This window comes from Phyllobates terribilis, unplaced genomic scaffold (genome assembly GCF_046119375.1).
Source record: "Phyllobates terribilis strain yellow unplaced genomic scaffold, ASM4611937v1 Scaffold_4__5_contigs__length_816908805, whole genome shotgun sequence".
NCBI classification, from domain to species: Eukaryota; Metazoa; Chordata; class Amphibia; order Anura; family Dendrobatidae; genus Phyllobates; species Phyllobates terribilis.
Genome location: NW_027362764.1, coordinates 671,155,728 through 671,176,473, shown reverse-complemented (window position 1 = coordinate 671,176,473; position 20,746 = coordinate 671,155,728). Strand labels below are relative to the sequence as shown.

Below are 20,746 nucleotides of genomic sequence, written 5' to 3'. Positions count from 1 at the left end.
GAATTCTGACAATATGAGGGTCATGTTGCAGGTAGTGCAGCAAGAAGGCACTTATGTGTCTTGCGCATCTCGGAGCCCCAAAATTATTTTCCAGGCTAGATGCAGCTAAAAATTATTATTAATTTTAAATCTGGTGGAGCTTAGTATAGATGGCCTAATAGGATCAGTGCTGCACACTGCTACAAAGCCCAAATTATTTTCCAGTCAAGATACAGATAAACATGATTAGTAATTTTAAATCTGGTGGAGCTTATTATAGATGGCCTAATAGAATCAGTGCTGCACACTGCTACAAAGCCCAAATTATTTTCCAGCCAAGATACAGATAAACATGATTAGTAATTTGAAAGCTTAAAACGGTTGGTAGGGTGATTTTAACCAATCATCAAGCTTTTACTCTCCCCAGGATGACACAGGGGTCGAAAAGTCATTTCGGATCCATGATTTGTTCATCTTTATGAACGAGAGTCTGTCTACATTATCAGTGGAGAGCCGCGTGCGCTTATCTGTCAGCACACCACCAGCAGCGCTGAACACACGTTCAGACAGAACGCTGGCTGCGGGGCATGACAAGATCTCCAAGGCGTAAGTGGCTAGCTCCGGCCATTTATCCAGATTGGAAGCCCAAAAAGATCAAGGGTCCAGTGACACAGTCATGGCTTCAATGTTTACTTGGAGATACTCCTGTACCATCGTCTCTAGGCGTTGACTATGTGTCAGACTTCTTGTCTCCTGTGGCCTTGCAAAGGATGGCCTAAAAAAGTGGTGAAATGATTCCACAAAATTGATGTTACCAGCAGATACTGTGGTTCTGTTACGGTTTGAGTGCTGAACACTTGACGGTCCCACGGTTGGCAAATTGGAACTGTGAGATTCACTACGTGCACCACTGGTGTTTTGTGGAAAAGCACATGTAAGATTCTGCAACAGTTTCTGCTGATACTCCTGCATGCGTGCATCCCTTTCTATGGCAGGAATAATTTCTGCAAATTTACTTTTGTACCGGGGATCTAACAGTGTGGCAACCCAGTAGTCAGGATTATTTCTAATTCTCACAATTCGAGGGTCATGTTGCAGGTAGTGCAGCAAGAAGGCACTCATGTGTGTTGCGCATCCAGGAGCACCAAGTCCCTGTTGTGTTGGTGGCGAGGTAACAATCATGCTTCCTTCCTCTGTCCTCTCCCCCCAACCTCGCACAACAGAAATGTGATCAAGGTCTCCCTCATCTGATGAGTCTTCCATCAGTTCGTCCTCCACTTCTTCCTGGGCTCCTGCACCTTCCTCACTAGTTTGGCTGCTACCATGCGCCCTGGTAAAACCATCTCCCCCACCCTCACATGCCTGCCGCCTTGGTGCTGCCGACCGTCTGGACCTTGCAGATGTTAGCCCTTCCGCATACAACTCCTCCTCCTCTACTTCCTCCACCTCCTTTTGTGCCACCACCTGACTCCGAATTCTGTTTAACATGTGCTCCAGCATGTAAATCACCGGAATAGTCATGCTGATAATGGCATCGTCAGCACTAAACATCTTCGTCGCCATTTCAAAACTGTGCAGAAGGGTGCATAGGTCCCTGATCTGAGACCACTCCTCCAGCGTGATTTGCCCCACCTCTGGATCTCGTTGGCACAGGCTATACGTCAGAACGTATTGCCCCAGGGCTTGTCGGTGCTGCCACAGTCGCTGCAACATGTGCAGAGTTGAATTCCACCGGGTAGGCACATCGCATTTTAGCCGGTGAAGTGGCAGGCCCAACGACTTCTGTAGAGATGTAAGTCGCTGAGCTGCGGGATGCGAACGGCGGAAGTGAGCACACAGCGACCGTGCCCTCTGCAGAAGGCCATCTAGTCTGGGATAGTGGGCTAAAAATTGCTGGACAACCAGGTTCAACACGTGAGCCATACAAGGCACGTGTGTGACATTGCCCCGGCGAAGGGCCGCACCCAGGTTTGCAGCATTGTCGCACACGGCCTTCCCTGGTTTCAGATCCAGTGGAGACAACCATTCATGAAATTGGTTCTCCAGAGCTGACCACAACTCCTCAGCTGTGTGACTCACATTTCCCAGACATTTCAAAGTAAAAACCGCCTGATGACGTTGCGCCCTACTGCCAGCATAGTAAGGAGGTGTGCAGGATCCCTTCTGCGCAGTTAGAAAGCTTGTGGCATGACCAGACAGGCTTTGGGTGCAGGTGGAAGACCGAGAGGAGGTTGAGGAGGCAGAAGCAGTGGAGGAACTTTGACATAAAGAGGATTGACGCACAACTCGTGGGGACGGCAAGACTTGGACAGCAGTCCCTTGTCCTGCTGTCACCATAGTTACCCAGTGCCCAGTCAGCCACATGTAACGCCCCTGTCCATGCCTACTCGTCCAAGTGTCTGTGGTGAAATGCGCCCTGTCACACACAGAGTTTCTCAAAGAAGCGGTGATGTTGTGTGCGACTTGCTGGTGGAGCGCAGGCACACCTTTCTTTGAGAAGTAGTGCCGACTGGGCATCTGGTACTGGGGCACTGCGACGGACATAAGGTCTCGAAAATCCTCTGTGTCCACCAGGCGGAAAGGCAGCATTTCTGTAGCCAAGAGCTTGCAGATGGTGAAATTCAACCTCTTAGCTTTCTCATGGCTAGGAGGAAATGGTCTTTTACTTGTCCACATCTGAGGGACCGAGGGCTGGCTATTGTGCTTAGACGGGGTTGATAAGGGTGTCCCCGGCAAACTGCCAGTCTGTGAGGAAGATGCAGGCGGACATGTTAGGTTGCCTTGATCCAAAGGTGGTGCTATCGATGTCGGACAGCGCTCAACACCAGCTGGTGTTACCACCTCCAAAGAAAATGATGACCTGCCAATCACGCTGGCTGTTGCGGGTAAAGAGGTGGCAGGTCTGCGCCCCAAAACAGGTGTGACTGCTGTCCCCCCAGTCACAGAGGATGAAGAGGCCGCGGATGCACAAGATATGGCAGACGGTGGTCGGCCCGGCCGGCTAGGCCGCATTGTAGCACACTGAGCTTCCCACTGCAACTTATGCTTCATGTCCATGTGCCGGTTCATGCATGAAGTACTCAAACTATGTATTTTTTGGCCTCTACTTAGCTTTTGCTGACAAATGTTACAGATAACACGAGTTGGGTCATCTTTATCGATCTGAAAAAATGCCCAGACTATGCAAGGCTTAGCACCCATGCGACCTGAAGAGCCACCACGACTTGTGGTGAGAGGCAGAGTTGTGTTTGAGGATGCAGTTGTTGACGTGCTTCCAGTACTACGTCTCTGTCCAGGAAGGCGCAACCTGACCTCGTCGTCACTAGCATCTTCCTCCACCTCCTCTGCTGACCTCATCTCTTGGCTGACTGTGGGATCTCCAACCTCATCATCATCACCCTGTGCGATATCACACCCGTCGTCCTCAGAGCCAACCTGTTCCTGCCCTGACAAAAAACTAAAGTTGTCGCTCCAATCAGGTATTTGAGTCTCATCATCGTCTTCCTCTTGTCTCCACCAACAGGAGTTAGAGTTTGGGAATGAGGGTCTACATTATGGTCAGAACCTTCTGCGTCTGGTCCTGGATCCGACTCATAAAGATTCTGGGCATCAGTGCAGATCATTTCCTCGTCTGGATTCACAGAAGCGCTGGAGTCGACCTCTGATTCCCAGGCTATAGTATGAGTAAACAGCTCTGCAGACTCAACCATCTGTTCTACCTCATACTCAGACGGGCAGCTGGAGATTTGGGAGCTGTGAGGAAGCAAGTGCGATTGGGGTGACACCTTTGAGGACTGGAGTATTTGTGATGTTGAAGTTGATGTGGAGGAGAGCCCACTTAAAGGAGCACTTGATATCCGTTGAAGCACTTGCTGTTTTTGTGCCTCATCTGGAATTTGTAGCGATTGGCGTGGCCGTAAGAAAGGGATCTTATCACATTGTCCGCTAAAAGAAGTAGACATTTTAGTTTGGCTGGAAGATGGTCTTTCTTCTGCAGATGTTACTGTTGCTTTAACACCTACCCCACGGACACAACCTTTTTTCCCCTTCCCAACACGCCTATTCCCCTTTCCACCAGCAGCAGGCCTTTTTCCACTCATTTTGGTGGTTAACTAATTCACAACTCTGGAGTTGTTTGCACAAAAAAACAATGGATGGGAACCGAGCAGAGCTGAGTGGCCAAACTGTGGTATTAGGCCAAAACTATTGGCTGGGGTAGATGCAGAAAACAATTATATTCAATTTGCAACCTGATGGAGGTCAGTATAGATGGACTAATAGAACAAGTCCCACACACAGCTAGAAGCCCAAATATTTTTTCAGAGGTAGATGCAGAAAAAAATTGTATTCAGTTTGCAGCCTGATGGAGGTCAGTATAGATGGACTAATAGAACAAGTCCTACACACAGGAAGAAGCCCAAATATTTTTTCAGAGGTAGATGCAGAAAAAAAATATATTCAGTTTGCAACCTGATGGAGGTCAGTATAGATGGACTAATAGAGAAAGTCCCACACACTGCTAGAAGGCCAAATATTTTTTCAGAGCTAGATGCAGACAAAAAATTATTTTTAATTTGCAACCTGATGGAGGTCAGTATAGATGGACTAATAGAGAAAGTCCCACACACTGCTAGAAGGCCAAACATTTTTTCAGAGCTAGATGCAGAAAAAAATTATATTCAGTTTGCAACCTGATGGAGGTCAGTATAGATGGACTAATAGAACAAGTCCCACACACAGCTAGAAGGCCACATACTTTTTCAGAGGTAGATGCAGATAAAAATTATTTTTAATTTGCAGCCTGATGGAGGTCAGTATAGATGGACTAATAGAGAAAGTCCCACACACTGCTAGAAGGCCAAATATTTTTTCAGAGCTAGATGCAGACAAAAAATTATTTTTAATTTGCAACCTGATGGAGGTCAGTATAGATGGACTAATAGAGAAAGTCCCACACACTGCTAGAAGGCCAAATATTTTTTCAGAGCTAGATGCAGATATAAATTATTTTTAATTTGCAACCTGATGGAGGTCAGTATAGATGGACTAATAGAGAAAGTCCCACACACTGCTAGAAGGCCAAATATTTTTTCAGAGCTAGATGCAGAAAAAAATTATATTCAGTTTGCAATCTGATGGAGGTCAGTATAGAAGGACTAATAGAACAAGTCCCACACACAGTTAGAAGGCCAAATATTTTTTCAGAGGTAGGTGCAGATAAAAATTATTTTTAATTTGCAGCCTGATGGAGGTCAGTATAGATGGACTAATAGAGAAAGTCCCACACACTGCTAGAAGGCCAAATATTTTTTCAGAGCTAGATGCAGACAAAAAATTATTTTGAATTTGCAACCTGATGGAGGTCAGTATAGATGGACTAATAGAGAAAGTCCCACACACTGCTAGAAGGCCAAATATTTTTTTAGAGCTAGATGCAGACAAAAAATTATTTTTAATTTGCAACCTGATGGAGGTCAGTATGGATGGACTAATAGAGAAAGTCCCACACACTGCTAGAAGGCCAAATATTTTTTCAGAGCTAAATGCAGATAAAAATTATTTTTAATTTGCAACCTGATGGAGGTGAGTATAGATGGACTAATAGAGAAAGTCCCACACACAGCTAGAAGCCCAAATATTTTTTCAGAGGTAGATGCAGATAAAAATTATTTTTAATTTGCAACCTGATGGAGGTCAGTATAGATGGACTAATAGAGAATAGAGATCTTCATTATTCCTGCAGAGATCCATCCCCTGCCCCTCCCCCCACCCCGCTGTACACTCAAACTGCGTATTAACATTAATTTTCATCATTACTGAGAAAAAATCCAGTTATGATTTTGGTGCACGAACAGTTATCGAACATAACCTCGAACAGCCGAATTTTTCTCAAATCGTTCGTGTTCGTCGAACGGCTCGAACACCGCCCAAAACAGCTCGAATTTCAGATTGGCGAGCAGTTCGAGTCGAACAACGCTCATCTCTAGTGAATACTACCATGTGAGGATCCCTGTCGGCTTTCATTACACTCTAGACGTTAACGTTGTTTATAAATCCTGCATCCCTTCCAGCACGAGCCCTGACTTTTGCAGAATATATCAGCCAGCCATTTTATGTGGGTTGGTGGTGGGCATATTGATGCTTTTTGAATTTATGACACATAAAATCCACAGAATTCAATACTCAAAAAAATGCTAGCTATTGGAATTCTGTGGATTTTATGTGTCATAAATTCAAAAAGCATCAATATGGCCTCCTGGGTTCAGAATACATTCACAGTGCTTAAAAGCTTGTCCTTGGCTCTTATTATAGTCTATGGACTGATAGAGCTTGGAAATAACACTAAGGCTTCGGAAGCATTTACAGATGCGTTCAATTCAGAAGTCCCGAATGCAGCTCAGACTGCAGAGTCTTTCTATTAAGGTCTGTATGCGTATGGAGGGTGGAACTACCTAAACTACATGGCCGGTTAAGTATCTTTTCCTATTGGGTCAAGAAATATTGAAGAAATAAAAGATTGTTTTGTAGAAGTTATTTGCAAACTTTTAGTTGTAGAAGAACCACTAAAAAATGTTCCCATCATGGGGTAATCCTTAAAACAACCTCACCCATATGGTATCATGGTTGGTAAAACAGATTTATATGTTACAACAATCGAAGATACTAATGAGCTCATGAACTATTACACTTTTTGGAATACCTTGTTATACACCATGTCAAACTCTGGCCTGTGGGCCAAATCTGGCTGCAGCGTGGTTTTATTTGGCCCATGACACCAGAATCACCACCCCTATCTAGGGACATTATTCTGTATGGAGGACTACGTGGGGCCCATTATACTGTATGGAGGACTATGTGGGGCCATTATTCTGTATGGATGGTTATGTGGGGCCCATTATTCTGTATGAAGGACTTTGTGAGGCCATTATTCTGTATGGAGGACTATGTGGGGCCCATTATTCTGTATGGAGGACTATGTGGGGTCCATTATTCTGTATGGAGGACTATGTGAGACCCATTTTTCTGTATGGAGGACTATGTGGGACCCATTTTTCTGTATGGAGGACTATGTGGGGCCCATTTTTCAGTATGGAGGGCTATGTGGGGGCATTATACTGTATACTGGTTGGCCCACGACTTTGTCTAAGTTCTTCATTTTGTCCCTCTGAGTGTTTGAGTTTGACATCCCTGTTATACGCTGACTACCTTTATTTGAGAATTTAAACCTTAACTAAACTGTTAATGATTTATATATATATATATATTGCAAGTACTTTCCATTTCTGCAGATTAGTGTGTATCCAGGTCTCGAAACCCCCATCGATTGCTCAAAAAACAGCTTCTATCTCAGCACGCACACTGAGCAGAATATGGATGTTGTCGGCGGACTCCGCAGTGTGTGCACGCTGTGGCAGTAGGCAGGATACAGTATCCATACTCAGCTGATTGTGCGTGCAGACGCAGGAGCTGTGCTATTCGTGGGGCTCTAAGGACCTTGATCCCCCACCAATCTTCAGGCATGAAAAGTGCTTGCAAAATGTAAAAAAAAAACATTAAATGTTTAGTTTCTCTTTAACAAAAAGAAAGATAATTAAGCAAGGTATCCATGAAAAATTCCAATAGATATATATTTACATATAATAATATTATAGCTAAATTTAATACAATCTAGTAATGCATTGATAATAAAGACAGTGATTACACTTTAATTGTCAGTAATCCCAGCTATAATACTGAATTAATTAGTAATGATTGAACACATTTATTTTTAACAAAATTCAAATATCAGGCTGGAAAAAAATTCCTTCACCACCATGAAGTAGACACAGAAAATTTTTGATGTCCTCTGATAGTTTTCCTGATTCATGGATTATCAAGGATTAGCTATCTTAACCCCTTCTTGACATTTGACAAGCATGAGCATCATGATCATGATGGAGTTCCCCCAATTTTCGTACATGTACATCATGGGTATTGGGCAGATACAGGAGCTGTGCCCAATGCAACCACCGTGGGATCTCGGCTTAATAAAGCACTTCTATGAACGTTTTTATTCTCTTAATATATTGCAGTCAAATATAATATAGCACTGTTTACTTACAATTGCTCATTTTGCCTTTCTACCCAGCTACTTCTTCTCTCGTTCATTAGGTCTATGATGTAACGTGATTAAAAACAGACTAGCTGAATCCTTCTAAGCTCTATGTAGTAACAGGAAGTATATTGTCCCTGCAAATGTCATCATTAGAGTTACAGTCTTACATCACTGCAAAGTTCCTGGCAGGGGGAGAAGCGCAGCAGCTGTGTCACGGGTTAAACGGGATGGAGCTGGGCTGCCAGTGATGTAAAATTGTAGTTCTAATGATGACTCATACAAGGAAAATAGACATTCAGTTACTACATAGAGCTTAGAAGGATTCAGCTAGTCAGTTTTTAATCACATGATGTCATTGACCTAATGGAAAAGAGAAGAATTTACTGGGTAAATGGTTAAAATGAGCAATTGTAAGTACACAGTGCTATATAATATGATGATTGCAATAAGAGGATAAAAAAGTGCCTCTTTAACTGACAGCCAAGCTCTTGAAGCAACAGCCAGTGTCAGTGCCAATATCAATCGTGGCTGTTTAATTACCTAGATGCTGCAATCAATAGTGACCACATCATATAGATGATGTCATCCTCGCAACCTCATCAATAGTGCCCATGGTTTCTATAGTAACTAAAGGCCAGACAGCTCAGAGGCCATGTCAGAGACAGCTCTGAAGGCCATCTAGCTCAGAGGCTAGCTCTGTCATTCTGTCAAAGCACAAGCCTCTCAAAAACCCATTAAGCAGACTCCATATTCTACATCTACATATATGGCATTGCTGGGGAGAACTCACTTAAAGGGAACCTATCAACAGAAAAAACGCTATTAACCTGCAGACTAACCTGCCCGGCGCCCGCACTTAGCCGAATGCTGCGGGGAGAAAATGAACGTTTATTCTCCCCGGCAGCATTCCGGTTCCAGTCATGGGGATGGTGCTGTCACTGGTTCAGTCACCGCTCTGAGCATACATAATGCTATAATGCTCTTAACATCAGATTAACCCCATATCTGCAGGTTAATAGAATTTTTCTAGGGACAGGTTCCTTTAATAGTAAACACAAAATGCACCCAAAGTATTTACTATTAAAATAAAAAATGTACAATTTTCACTCTGCAACATTCACTGCACTCTAATTTCTTGAAAACACCCGTGGACACAAAATGGTCACTAAAACCCTAGATGAATACCAACCACGAGGGCAGTTTCTAAAATAGAGTCACATCTACGGAGTTTCTCATCATAGAGATTCTGCAATTGCTAGCCTATGTTATCATAGAATCATAGAATCATAGAATGGTAGAGTTGGAAGGGACCTCCTGGGTCATCTGGTCCAACCCCCTGCTCAAAGCAGGATTCACTAGATCATCTCAGACAGATGTCTGTCCAGCCTCTGTTTGAAGACGTCCATTGAAGGGGAACTTACCACCTCTCGTGGCAGCCTGTTCCACTCATTAATCACCCTAACTGTCAAAAAGTTTTTTCTAATATCTAATCTGTGTCTCCTCCCATTTAGTTTCATCCCATTCCTTCCAGTCTTTCCTTGTGCAAATGAGAATAAAGATGATCCTTCTACAATGTGACAGCCCTTGACATATTTGTAGACAGCTATTAAGTCTCCTCTCAGTCTTCTTTTTTGCAAGCTAAACATTCCCAAATCCTGCAACCGTTCCTCATAGGACATGGTTTGCAGACCAGTCACCATTCTGGTCGCTCTTCTCTGAACTTGCTCCAGTTTGTCTATGTCTTTTTTAAAATGTGGTGCCCAAAACTGTACACAGTATTCCAGATGAGGTCTGACCAAAGAGGAGTAAAGACCGATAATGACTTCACGTGATCTAGACTGTATGCTTCTGTTAATACATCCCAGAATTGTATTTGCCTTTTTTGCTGCTGCATCACACTGTTGACTCATGTTCAGTCTATGATCTATTAGTATACCTAAGTATTTTTCACATGTACTGTTGCTTAGCTCTATTCCTCCCATTCTGTATATGCTTTTTCCATTTTTATTGCCCAGATGTAGTACTTTGCATTTTTCCCTGTTAAAAACCATTCTGTTGGTTGCTGCCCACTGCTCCAGTTTATTTAGGTCTTTTTGAATCCTCTCTCTCTCTTCTCTAGTATTAGCTATCCCTCCTAGCTTTGTGTCATCAGCAAATTTAATCAGTTTACCCTCAATTCCTTCATCTAAATCATTGATAAAGATGTTGAACAATACAGGTCCCAGGACGGAGCCCTGTGGTACCCCACTTGAGACATTCATCCAGCTGGATGTGAAGCCATTTACAACCACCCTTTGAGTCCGATCACTAAGCCAGTTATGAATCCACCTAACAGTTGCCTGGTCCATTGCATACTTGGTCATTTTTTCAATAAGGATGGTGTGAGATACTTTGTCAAATGCTTTGCTGAAGTCAAGATATACTATATCTACAGCATTTCCCTGATCCACCCAGTCAGTGATTCTGTCATAGAAGGAAATTAAGTTAGTCTGACATGACTTGTTAGTTACAAACCCATGCTGACTCTGGTTAATCACTTCATTCTTATCCATGTACTTACATACATGTTGTTTAATAATTTGTTCAAAGATCTTTCCTGGTATAGAAGTCAGACTCACCGGCCTATAGTTCCCTGGGTCCACCTTCTTCCCCTTTTTGAAGATAGGAACAACATTTGCTCTTCTCCAGTCTTCTGGGACTTCTCCTGTTCTCCAAGAATTTTCAAAGATTATGGAGAGTGGTTCTAAAATTTCTTCTACGATCTCCTTCAGTACTCTGGGGTGTAATTCATCTGGACCTGGAGACTTGAACTCATTTGTGTTAGCTAAATATTCCCTCACAATTTTTCTGTTTACAGATAACTTGGATTCCTCTATTCCTTTAAAAGGACAGTGAAGATCAGTTGATGTTACATTTTCTTTCTGAGAGAAAACAGATGCAAAATAGGAATTAAAAAGTTCGGCCTTCTCAACATCCTCTCTTACCATTTCTCCATTTTCATCCTGTAAAAATCCTATAGCATCTTTGACTTTTCTTTTACTTTTGACATACCCCCAAAATCCTTTTTTATTGCTTTTGACATCTCTTGCAAGCCTTAATTCATTGTCAGCTTTAGCTAACCTGATACGTGCCCTGCAGGATCTGCAGACTGCATTATAATCTTCTTTAGATATGCCTCCCTCTTTCCATTTAATAAACATTTCTTTCTTTCTTTTTAGCATGTGTTTAAGTTCTGTGTTCATCCATCCTGGTTTCCTTAAATGCTTCCCATTCTTCCTACTTTTTGGGATTGTTAACGATTGTGCTTTGAGAATCTCATTTTTAAAAATTACCCATCCTTCCTGGACATTTTTGTCCTTAAGGACATCAAGCCATTGGATCCCTCCTATTCTCTTTCTGAGTCTCTTAAAATCTGCCTTTCTAAAATCTAACCTTGAAATTTGAGTCTTCACATGTCTTCCTCCTCTAGTTATCCAAAATCCTATAATAGCATGATCGCTGCCTCCTAGGGTCCCAGCCACCTTTACCTCCTCAACCATTTCCTCCCTGTTTATAAGGATTAGATCCAAAGTAGCAGATCCCCTTGTTTTCTCCCCTACCTTTTGGAAGATAAAGTTGTCAGCAAGAGAGGATAAGAATTTGCTTGACCTGTTAGTTTTACTTGAGAGAGATTCCCAACAAATGTCTGGATAGTTGAAATCTCCCATGACCACTACGTCATATTTTTTGGAGAACTTGGTCATTTGATACATAAAGAGTTCATCCATATCTTCAGCTTGCCCAGGTGGCCTGTAGTAAATGCCTACAATGTTGTCCTTTCCGTTGTTCTCTCCTTGTATTCTTACCCAAACAGTTTCCACAGAACTCCCAGTCTCTGAAGCTTCAATCTCTGTGCAGATATACGCTTTTCTAACATACAATGCAACACCTCCTCCTCGTTTATCAAGTCTGTTTCTTGCAAATAAGTTGTATCCTTTTAGCCTTTTATTCCAATCATGTGTATCTTCCCACCAAGTTTCAGTGATTCCAATGACATCATATTCCTTTTCCTGCATTAGTAGTTCCAATTTTCCTTGTTTGTTGCCCATGCTTTGTGCATTTGTATAAAAACATTTTAGTTTGTGATTGGTTTCTCTTCTTCCCATATTTTTATTATTTAAATTGTTTTGTCTTTGTTCTTCCTTTCCACTTCCAGTAGCAGAGATCTCAATAGTATTTGTCAGCTGTATGGCTTTTTCTGGCCTTTTGCTTCCCTTCCCACATTGTTCTAGTTTAAAGCTCTCCTGATGAGTGTAGCAAGGCGACTTCCAAATACATGTTTTCCAGTCTTCGTAAGGTGCACCCCATCTCTAGCAAGTAGTCCATCGTATAGGTAATTCATTCCGTGATCCAGAAATCCAAATCCTTGTTGACGGCACCATCGACTTAGCCAGTTGTTCACCTGTAGAATCTTATTCCACCTCATTGTTCCATGGCCATCCACTGGGAGGATGGATGAGAAGACCACCTGCGCTCCCAATTCTTTCACTTTCTTGCCTAAGTCTTCAAAGTCGCTGCAGATGGTTTCCAGGTCCTTTCTTGCGGTGTCATTTGTCCCCACATGTATTAGCAGGAATGGGTAGTGATCTGTAGGTCTGAAGAGTCTTGATATCCTGTCAGACACATCTTTAATTTTTGCTCCTGGAAGACAGCACATTTCTCTTGAGGTTATGTCTGGTCTGCAGATAGCAGCTTCTGTTCCTCTTAACAGGGAATCCCCCATGACCACCACTCTCCGTTTTTTCTTCACAACATTCTTCTTTCTCCATCCAGGAGGATTCTGAGGGCTTACAAGGTTATTCATTGCTGGCAAAGTCTTATTTTGCAGTATTTCTTCATGGTTCTCCTGCGTGAGAGCCTGGTACTGGTTCCTGAGCAGTATAGGTGCTGACTGCCTCTCGATCCTCCGGCTTCTGTGGGTCACATGCTTCCATTCCTCTGTTTCGTCAGTTGCAGTTCAAATTTCTTCTCTTTCTGAATCATGAAGAGATAATTCTGCTCTGTCTAAGAACTCTTCACCTTCCTTAATGATTTTCAAGGTAGTTAACCTCTCTTCTAGATTTCGCAACTTTTCCTCCAACAGGGACACAAGCTTGCATTTCTGGCATGTGAAGTTTGGCGTTTCCACTGGCAAGTCTGTGAACATGTAGCAGGATATGCAGCTCACCAAATGGCTCCTGGACTCTTCCATGTTCTTATTGTTAATGTTCTGAAAACGGTGAAAAAAGCTTAAATGTCCTCAAATGTCCATTGTGTTCTTTTACTTTTGAGCCCTGTCGAATGTTTAGGCTAAAGATTGGGACCACATGTAAGGTGTAACACTAAGAAATCCTGCATAACTAGGAAGCCTTGTTTTCACAGTTGGCAACAATACAGTGGCATTAAAGTTTGTCCACCCCTGGTGAAAATTACTATTGTTTTGAACAGTTAAGCAAGATGAAGATGAAATGATCTATAAAAGGCCTAAAGTTAAAGATGACACATTTCCTTTGTATTGTAGGCAAAATAAAAATATATGTTTTCATCTTTTTCATTTTAAAAATTACAAAAAGTAAAATAGGCCGATGCAAAAGTTTGGGCACCATTGGAGATTTGTGTTCTCAGGTAACTTTGACCAAGGTTTCAGACCTTAATTAGCCTGTTATGGTTATGGCTTGTTCACTATCATCGTTAGGAAAGGTCAGGTGATGCAAATTTCCCAGCTTTTTAAAAACCCGGCCTCCTCTAACCTTGTGGCAAAAAACTGCAGCCATGAGTTCTTCTAACCTGTTGCCTAGCACTCTGAAAATGAAAATGGTGGAGGCTCACAAAGCAGGAGAAGTCTATTAGAAGATAGCAAAGTGTTTTCAAGTTGCCTTTTTCTCAGTTTCAAATATAATTAGGAAATGGCTGTTAACAGGAACAGTGGAGGTCAAGATAAGGTCTGGAAAACCTAGAAAAATTTCAGTGAGAGCTGCTCGTAGGATTGCTAGAGAGACAAGTCAGAACCCCTGCTTGACTGCAAAAGACCATCAGAAAGATTTAGCAGACTCTGGAGTTGTGGTACTTTGTTATACTGTTCACAGATACCTGCACAACTATGGCCTTCATGAAAGAATCATCAGAAGAAAACCTCTCCTGCATCCTCCCCATAAAATTCAGTGTCAGAAATATGCAAAAGAACATCTAAACAGCCTGATGCATTTTGGAAACCAGCCCTGCGGACTGATGAGGTTAAAATATAACTCTTTGGTTACAAGTATCAAAGGTACAGTATGTGTGGAGAAAAAAGGGCACAGAATTTCAGGAAAAGAACATCTCGCCAACCATTAAGCATGGGGGTGGATCAATAATGCTTTGGGGTTGTGTTGCAGCCAATGGCATGGGGAACATTTCATGTGTAGAGGGAAGAATGGATTCAATGAAATTTCAACAAATTCTTGATGCAAACATAACACCATCTGTAAAAAAGCTGCAGCTGAAAAGAGGATGGCTTCTACAAATGGATAATGATAGTAAACATAAGTCAAAATCCACAATAGACCGCCTCAAAAGGCGCAAGCTGAAGGTTTTATAATGGCCCTTACAGTCCCCTGATCTGAACATCATTGAAAATCTGTGGTTAAACTTCAAAATAGCAGTGCATGCAAGATGACCAGGAATCTCACAGAACTGGAAGAATTTTCCAAGAAAGACTGGATGAGAATCCCTCAAACAAAAATTTAAAGACCCTTGTCAGGCTGCAAAAAGCGTTTACAAGCTGTGATACTTTCAAAATGGGGTGCTACTAGGTACTAATCATGCAGGGTGCCCAAACTTTTGCATTGGCAAAATACAAAGGAAATGTGTTATCTTTAACTTGGCCCTTTTAGAAATAATTTCATCTTCAACTTGCTTAACTTTTCACAATAGTGATTTCACCAGAGCTGTCCAAAGTTTTTTTTGCCACTGTATATTGGCCACTGAAATTACTTATCTGTGTGAATAATGCAGTGTACGCTTTGAAACAATTACTGTGCTCTAATTTCTGAGAAATACCTCTTCAGTCTAAATACTTACTATAAACCCTTACAGTATATGAGTCCCATGACATTGAGGCTGCATTCCCAGCCGGGGCAATGAACTGCGGTGATCTCAGTGAGATCACCGCTAGTGGCCCCACTGGGAACGTAACCTCAATGACCAGTGGTGAACTCTATGGCGTCATAGCTAGTCACTGAAGCTGAGCTCTCAGCAACTCATTGCTCAGTGGTTTTCAGCCGGGAAGGTCGCATCTTGGCACCGTCCAGGTTGAAAACTATTTTTCCCAGACTTGGATTACCCATGGGACAAAACTTCGGACAGGTGAGGGATATTGTTGTTTTATATTATTTGTTTTCTTACAGGATACGATGGCTTCATTGGAATGGGCAGTAGGTGAGTATAACAGTGTTTGTTATTTTTAAATAAAGTAAAAGAGTGTGTTTTATTTGAAATAAAAGACTTTATTCAGGTTGTTTGTCTTTATTTGCAATATAACTACAGGATTAGTAATGGAGAGGCGTCTTATAGACACCTCTCTATTACTAACCCGTGGGGTTGATGTCACCTTTGTATTGTCCAGTGACATCAATCCCACAAATATTACACCACTTGCCACCACCACAGGGCAGTGGGGAAAGCCGGGCAAAGCGCCAGATTTGGCGCATCCAATAGATGCACCTTTTCTGGGGCTGCTGCTTTTATGCTGGGGGGGGCAATATCCATGGCCCTTTACCAGCCTTAGAATACCAGCCGCCAGCTGTCTGCTTTAGCTTGGCTGGTTGTCAAAAATGGGGGGATCCCATGCCATTTTATTAAAAATTGTTTATTGAAATTTATTCTTGATAACCAGCTTTGCAGTCCTCAGCTGTGAGGTTTGCTTGGCTGGTTATCAAAAATACAGGGCAACCAACGCCATTTTTTTTTTACATTTATTTATTTATAGCGGAGGCGCCGTCAGATGAATACTCCCATCAGCCACGCCTGCTCTCGCTGTTATCTGACAGCAGGCGTAGGCTGATGGGTGTAGTAGTCCCATCTGCCGATGCCTATGACTGGAGGTAAATTTTTTAGTTCCGATCACAGCTGCGGGCTCATGCTGTCATTTGACAGTGTGGGAACCGCAAACCTCTGACCCGTGGTATTAATCTTACCGTCGATCAGAGGCAGTGCTTGCCTCACCGTCATGCACATCTGCGTGAAAAATGGACGAGTGCAATCCAATAAAAAATCAGATTGCACTCTGACCAATGTTAATATATGATCCAATGAACTCTTTTCACCCTACTGACGTCACCGAGAGCATGAGAAATTTCAGAACTCATAGCCAATGAACTCCTTTCACTGCAATTATGTCAGCCTGAGTGCCATGGGAAAGTTCTCATGGCGCTCACGCTGATGTCAGTGAAAGGAGTTCATTGGATATAAACCCTGCTCATCTTTTTCCCATCACTGTGAGTAGCTGAGGTGCGTGAGCATGGGCAGCTCAGTGTCTCTGCTGGATGGCATGCTGTACAGTCGCATCATGCCACAATTCAGCCTGCCATCTAGATGTAGCAGAGCTAGATGCGTCGCGGGACAAATGGATTACTATCTTTTCATCGGGGACAGGTGAGAAATATGGTTGTTTTTTTTTTTTACTCTTTTACAGGTAACATGGACTTCAATGGATTGGGCATTATGGTAAGTATAAGGCTTTTTGGTAAATGTAGATTCAATAAAGGAGTCTGTGTCATTATTTCAAATAAAGGACTTTATTCTGGGTGTTTGTATTTTATTTAACAATTTGACTATGGGGTTAGTAGTGGGGCATCTTATAGACGCTTCTCCATTATTAACCCCTGGGTTTGATGTCAGCTGCCAATGCAAAACTGAAAAACCTCACCCCTATAACCCCACTTGCCACCACACCAGGGCAAATGGGAAGAGCGGAGGCTAAGCACCAGAATTGGTGCATCTTATGGATGTGCCTTTTCTGGTGTGGCCAAGAGCTGTCGTTTGTAGTCTGGGATGGGGCCAATATCCATGGCCCCTTTCTTGCCTATTAATATCAGCCCACAGCTTTCTGTCTAGCCATTGCTGGTTATTAATGATATGGGGGCCCCACGCCATTTTTTTGGGGGCCCCTATTTTAAAAACCAGTAAAGGCTAAGTATACAGCTATGAGGTGATATTAATAGCCTGGGAAGCTCCATGGGTATTATCCTCTTCCCAGGCTATAAACATCAGCCCCAGCTGTCCACTTTCCCTCTGCTGGTTAATAAAATTTAGGGGAATTCCACACCATTTTTTTCAGAAATTGAATTATTTATTACTGAATTGCATGTGCAGTAAGCTAGACATGCAGAGCACTAATTATATCTCACTCACATATTTCTAGCTATCTTTCTGTATGTATCCACTTATCTATGTATCTATCTATCTATCTATCTATCTATCTATCTATCTGTCTGTCTGTCTGTCTGTCTATCTATCTAATATACAGGATGGGCCATTTACATGGATACACCTAAATTAAATGGGAATGGTTGGTGATATCAACTTCCTGTTTGTAGCACATTAGTATATGGGCGGGAAAAAACTTTTCCAGATGGGTGGTGACCATGGCGGCCATTTTGAAGTCGGCCATTTTGGATCCATTTTAATTTTTTTCAATGGGAAGAGGGTCATGTGACACATCAAACTTATTGAGAATTTCATAAGAAAAACAATGGTGTGCTTGGTTTTAATGCAACTTTATTCTTTTATGTGTTCAAAGTGCTGCCCATTGTGTTGGATTGTCAATGCAACCCTCTTCTCCCACTCTTGACACACTGATAGCAACACCGCAGAAGAAATGCTAGCACAGGCTTCCAGTATCCATTGTTTTAGATTCTGCACATCTTGTATCTGTATATTACCAACCATTCCCATTTAATTTAGGTGTATCCAAATAAATGGCTCACTCTGTGTATATATATATATATATATATATATATTTATGTGTGTATTGAAGAATATTTCCTTGGAAAACTATGTGAATATGACAGAGAATTTCTGTATGTAAAAGCTCTTGTTAAAATCGCATTGCAATCGGATCGCATTCGCATGTCAATCGGATGTTAATCGGATGCTAGGTGAGAAAAATCACATTGCACTCACATGAAAATTGCATGACACTTGCATGACACGGGTCTGACTTTTGGTCCCGATATTGAACCGTTTTTATCTTACTGTGGGTATGAGCCTTTAATCTTATTTTTTTTGTTCCTACACCTCTCCATTCCTGAGATATGGAATATAAATGTAGTCTTGGTAGCCAAGTGGGTGTGACCCTCAACTCTTCTCTGTGGCTGTCTTCATGAGGACCACACCCAGCTGGCACAAAATACTAGATTTATATACAAGTAAGGCTCCCTTCACACATCCATATAATACCAATACCATTAAAAACGGTACCGGTGTCATCATTGTTTTGGATCAGTGTGCCATCAGAGTGTCATCTGTTTTTTTACCACTATGGCTTAAGAAAAATCAATTCCAAAAGCTTCTCCTATACTTTGCAATGTTAATATGTACAGCAAATGGATGACACACGTATGCCATCCATGTGCTGTATGTGTTTTACCCAGACCATAGACTTGTATTGGCCCTTGTCATCTATGCTGCTGGTAAAAAACGGACATGCCTCCATGTGGTGTGCAGCACATAGATTATAATGGGTTCATGTACCACCAGTGAAAAATATGGATGCCACATGTGCTGCAAACACGGATATGTGAAAGCAAAATTATAATTTACGACAAGTGTCAAGTCCTCCTCTTTAAATGATTTTGGAAGTGCAAACAAATCATTACCCATATAGTTTACAGCCAGGATTATATGACAATTTACTGAGAACATCTGAGAACATTCATAAATAAAATTTGGATTTATGGTGCCATATTATGAAGCGTAGAGATGGCTTTTATAACTATTAGAGAATGTTACATTTTGACAGACTTGAGTGCATTTCTTTACACATTTACCGGTAATTAGTTGACTTTGGACACCAGTGAGATTGACCCCGGTAACCTATGAACACCTAACAAAGATGTTCCTGCACTCGTTGCTGTATTTTAAACAGTTTAAAGTGTGATAAGATTTTCTGAACGTCATTTATTGAACAAGCAGCATCACTTCAGAAGTGGATACTTCACTGTCCATACACAAGTATTAGCAAAGACTAGAGTCAAGATGCTGAAAATGGAGACTTCTTCACTGCAAATGAAGGTAAAAGAAGACGATGGAAAAGTTTGTCTGAAGAGGCGTTTGGGCTATTTCGACAGTGTGTGCTTCCTTGTTGGTAGCATCATAGGGGCTGGAATATTCGTTTCTCCTAAAGGGGTCTTGGAGTATGCCCAGCTCAATGTTGGGGTGGCATTATGCATATGGGCTGCCTGTGGTGTGTTGTGTGTAATGTGCTCCTTCTGTTATGCAGAGCTGGGCTCAGCCTTGCCATTTTCTGGAGGTGAATACTACCATGTGAAGCGAGGACTCGGATCTCTGCCGGCCTTCATTACTATCTGGACATTAATATTGTTTATCAGACCGGCATCCAATGCAGCAAGGGCCCTGACCTTCGCAGAATATATCAGCCGGCCATTCTACGCTGGTTGCCCACCACCTGACGTACTCAAAAAAATGCTAGCTATTGGAATTCTGTGGATTTTATGCATTATAAATTCAAAAAGTATCAAGATGGCTACCTGGGTGCAGAATATATTCACAGTGCTTAAAATGATGTCTTTGACTCTCATCATTGTATATGGAATGATTGAGCTTGGAAATAACACTAAGGCTTCGGAAGCATTTACAGATGCATTTAATTCGGAAGTCCCAAACGCGGCCCAGACTGCAGAGTCTTTCTTTCAAGGTCTGTATGCGTATGGAGGATGGAACCATCTCAACTACATGGCCGGTATGTATATTTTCCTATTGGTTCAAGAAATATTGGAAAAATAGAATTAGCTTGTATCAGTCATTTGCAAACTTTTACCCCCAGAGGAAAAACTGATAAAATTTTATGCTAATGGAGAACCTCATCAATCATACTATCTATTTGGAGCAAAACAGAAGCCATCTATTGTACTTACTGACTGATCCTATCATTTATATATCAGAGTTTAATAATAGGATAAATATTCAAGGCAGGGGTGGACACTGACAGCAATAGCCCATGTGCAGAAAGTGTGTCAAGACCCACCCTCCATAATGCCCCACCCATGTATACACTCACATATTAACATGAACACTCCCATTAGGGACACATATTTTATATATAAAATATTTAATATTTTATATATAAAATTTACACATATCAACTAGTGATGAGCGTACGTGCTCAGTTAAGGGGTTAATAGAGCACATGCTCGGGTGCTTACTGAGTCTCTTTGGCGTGCTTGAAATCTATGTTCGATTTGCCGCTGCTGCATATCTTGCGGCCATTAGATGCCTGTTTGTTAGACAATCCTTAAACATATTTTTCAAGTACACCAAAGATACTCGGTAAGCACCCGAGTGTGCTCAGTTAACCCCTTAACCGAGCACGTTCGCTCATCACACATTATACACACCTTTACATAGTACATATCTGCACCTATAAGGTAGGCAGAT

At 42.0% G+C, this 20,746-nt stretch overlaps 2 protein-coding genes across 3 annotated transcripts in view; both read left to right on the top strand.

The window, feature by feature from the left end:
- The window catches only part of LOC141264125 (solute carrier family 7 member 13-like), a 39,348-nt gene extending 20,177 nt beyond the window's left edge, over positions 1–19,171 (top strand). Inside the window, exons 2-4 of the mRNA XM_073676437.1 lie at positions 15,478–15,504; positions 16,764–16,795; positions 19,130–19,171. Coding sequence (XP_073532538.1) covers positions 15,478–15,504; positions 16,764–16,795; positions 19,130–19,171 — 101 coding nt within the window. The remainder of the gene's footprint in view (positions 1–15,477; positions 15,505–16,763; positions 16,796–19,129) is intronic.
- The window catches only part of LOC141265868 (b(0,+)-type amino acid transporter 1-like), a 108,770-nt gene that overhangs the window by 42,952 nt on the left and 45,072 nt on the right, over positions 1–20,746 (top strand). Inside the window, exon 2 of one of the 2 annotated variants that reach the window (XM_073679518.1) lies at positions 19,572–20,051. The exons of the other annotated variant lie outside the window; for it this stretch is intronic. Within the exon in view, the coding sequence (XP_073535619.1) occupies positions 19,572–20,051 (480 nt within the window). The remainder of the gene's footprint in view (positions 1–19,571; positions 20,052–20,746) is intronic. 2 annotated transcript variants of the gene reach the window in all.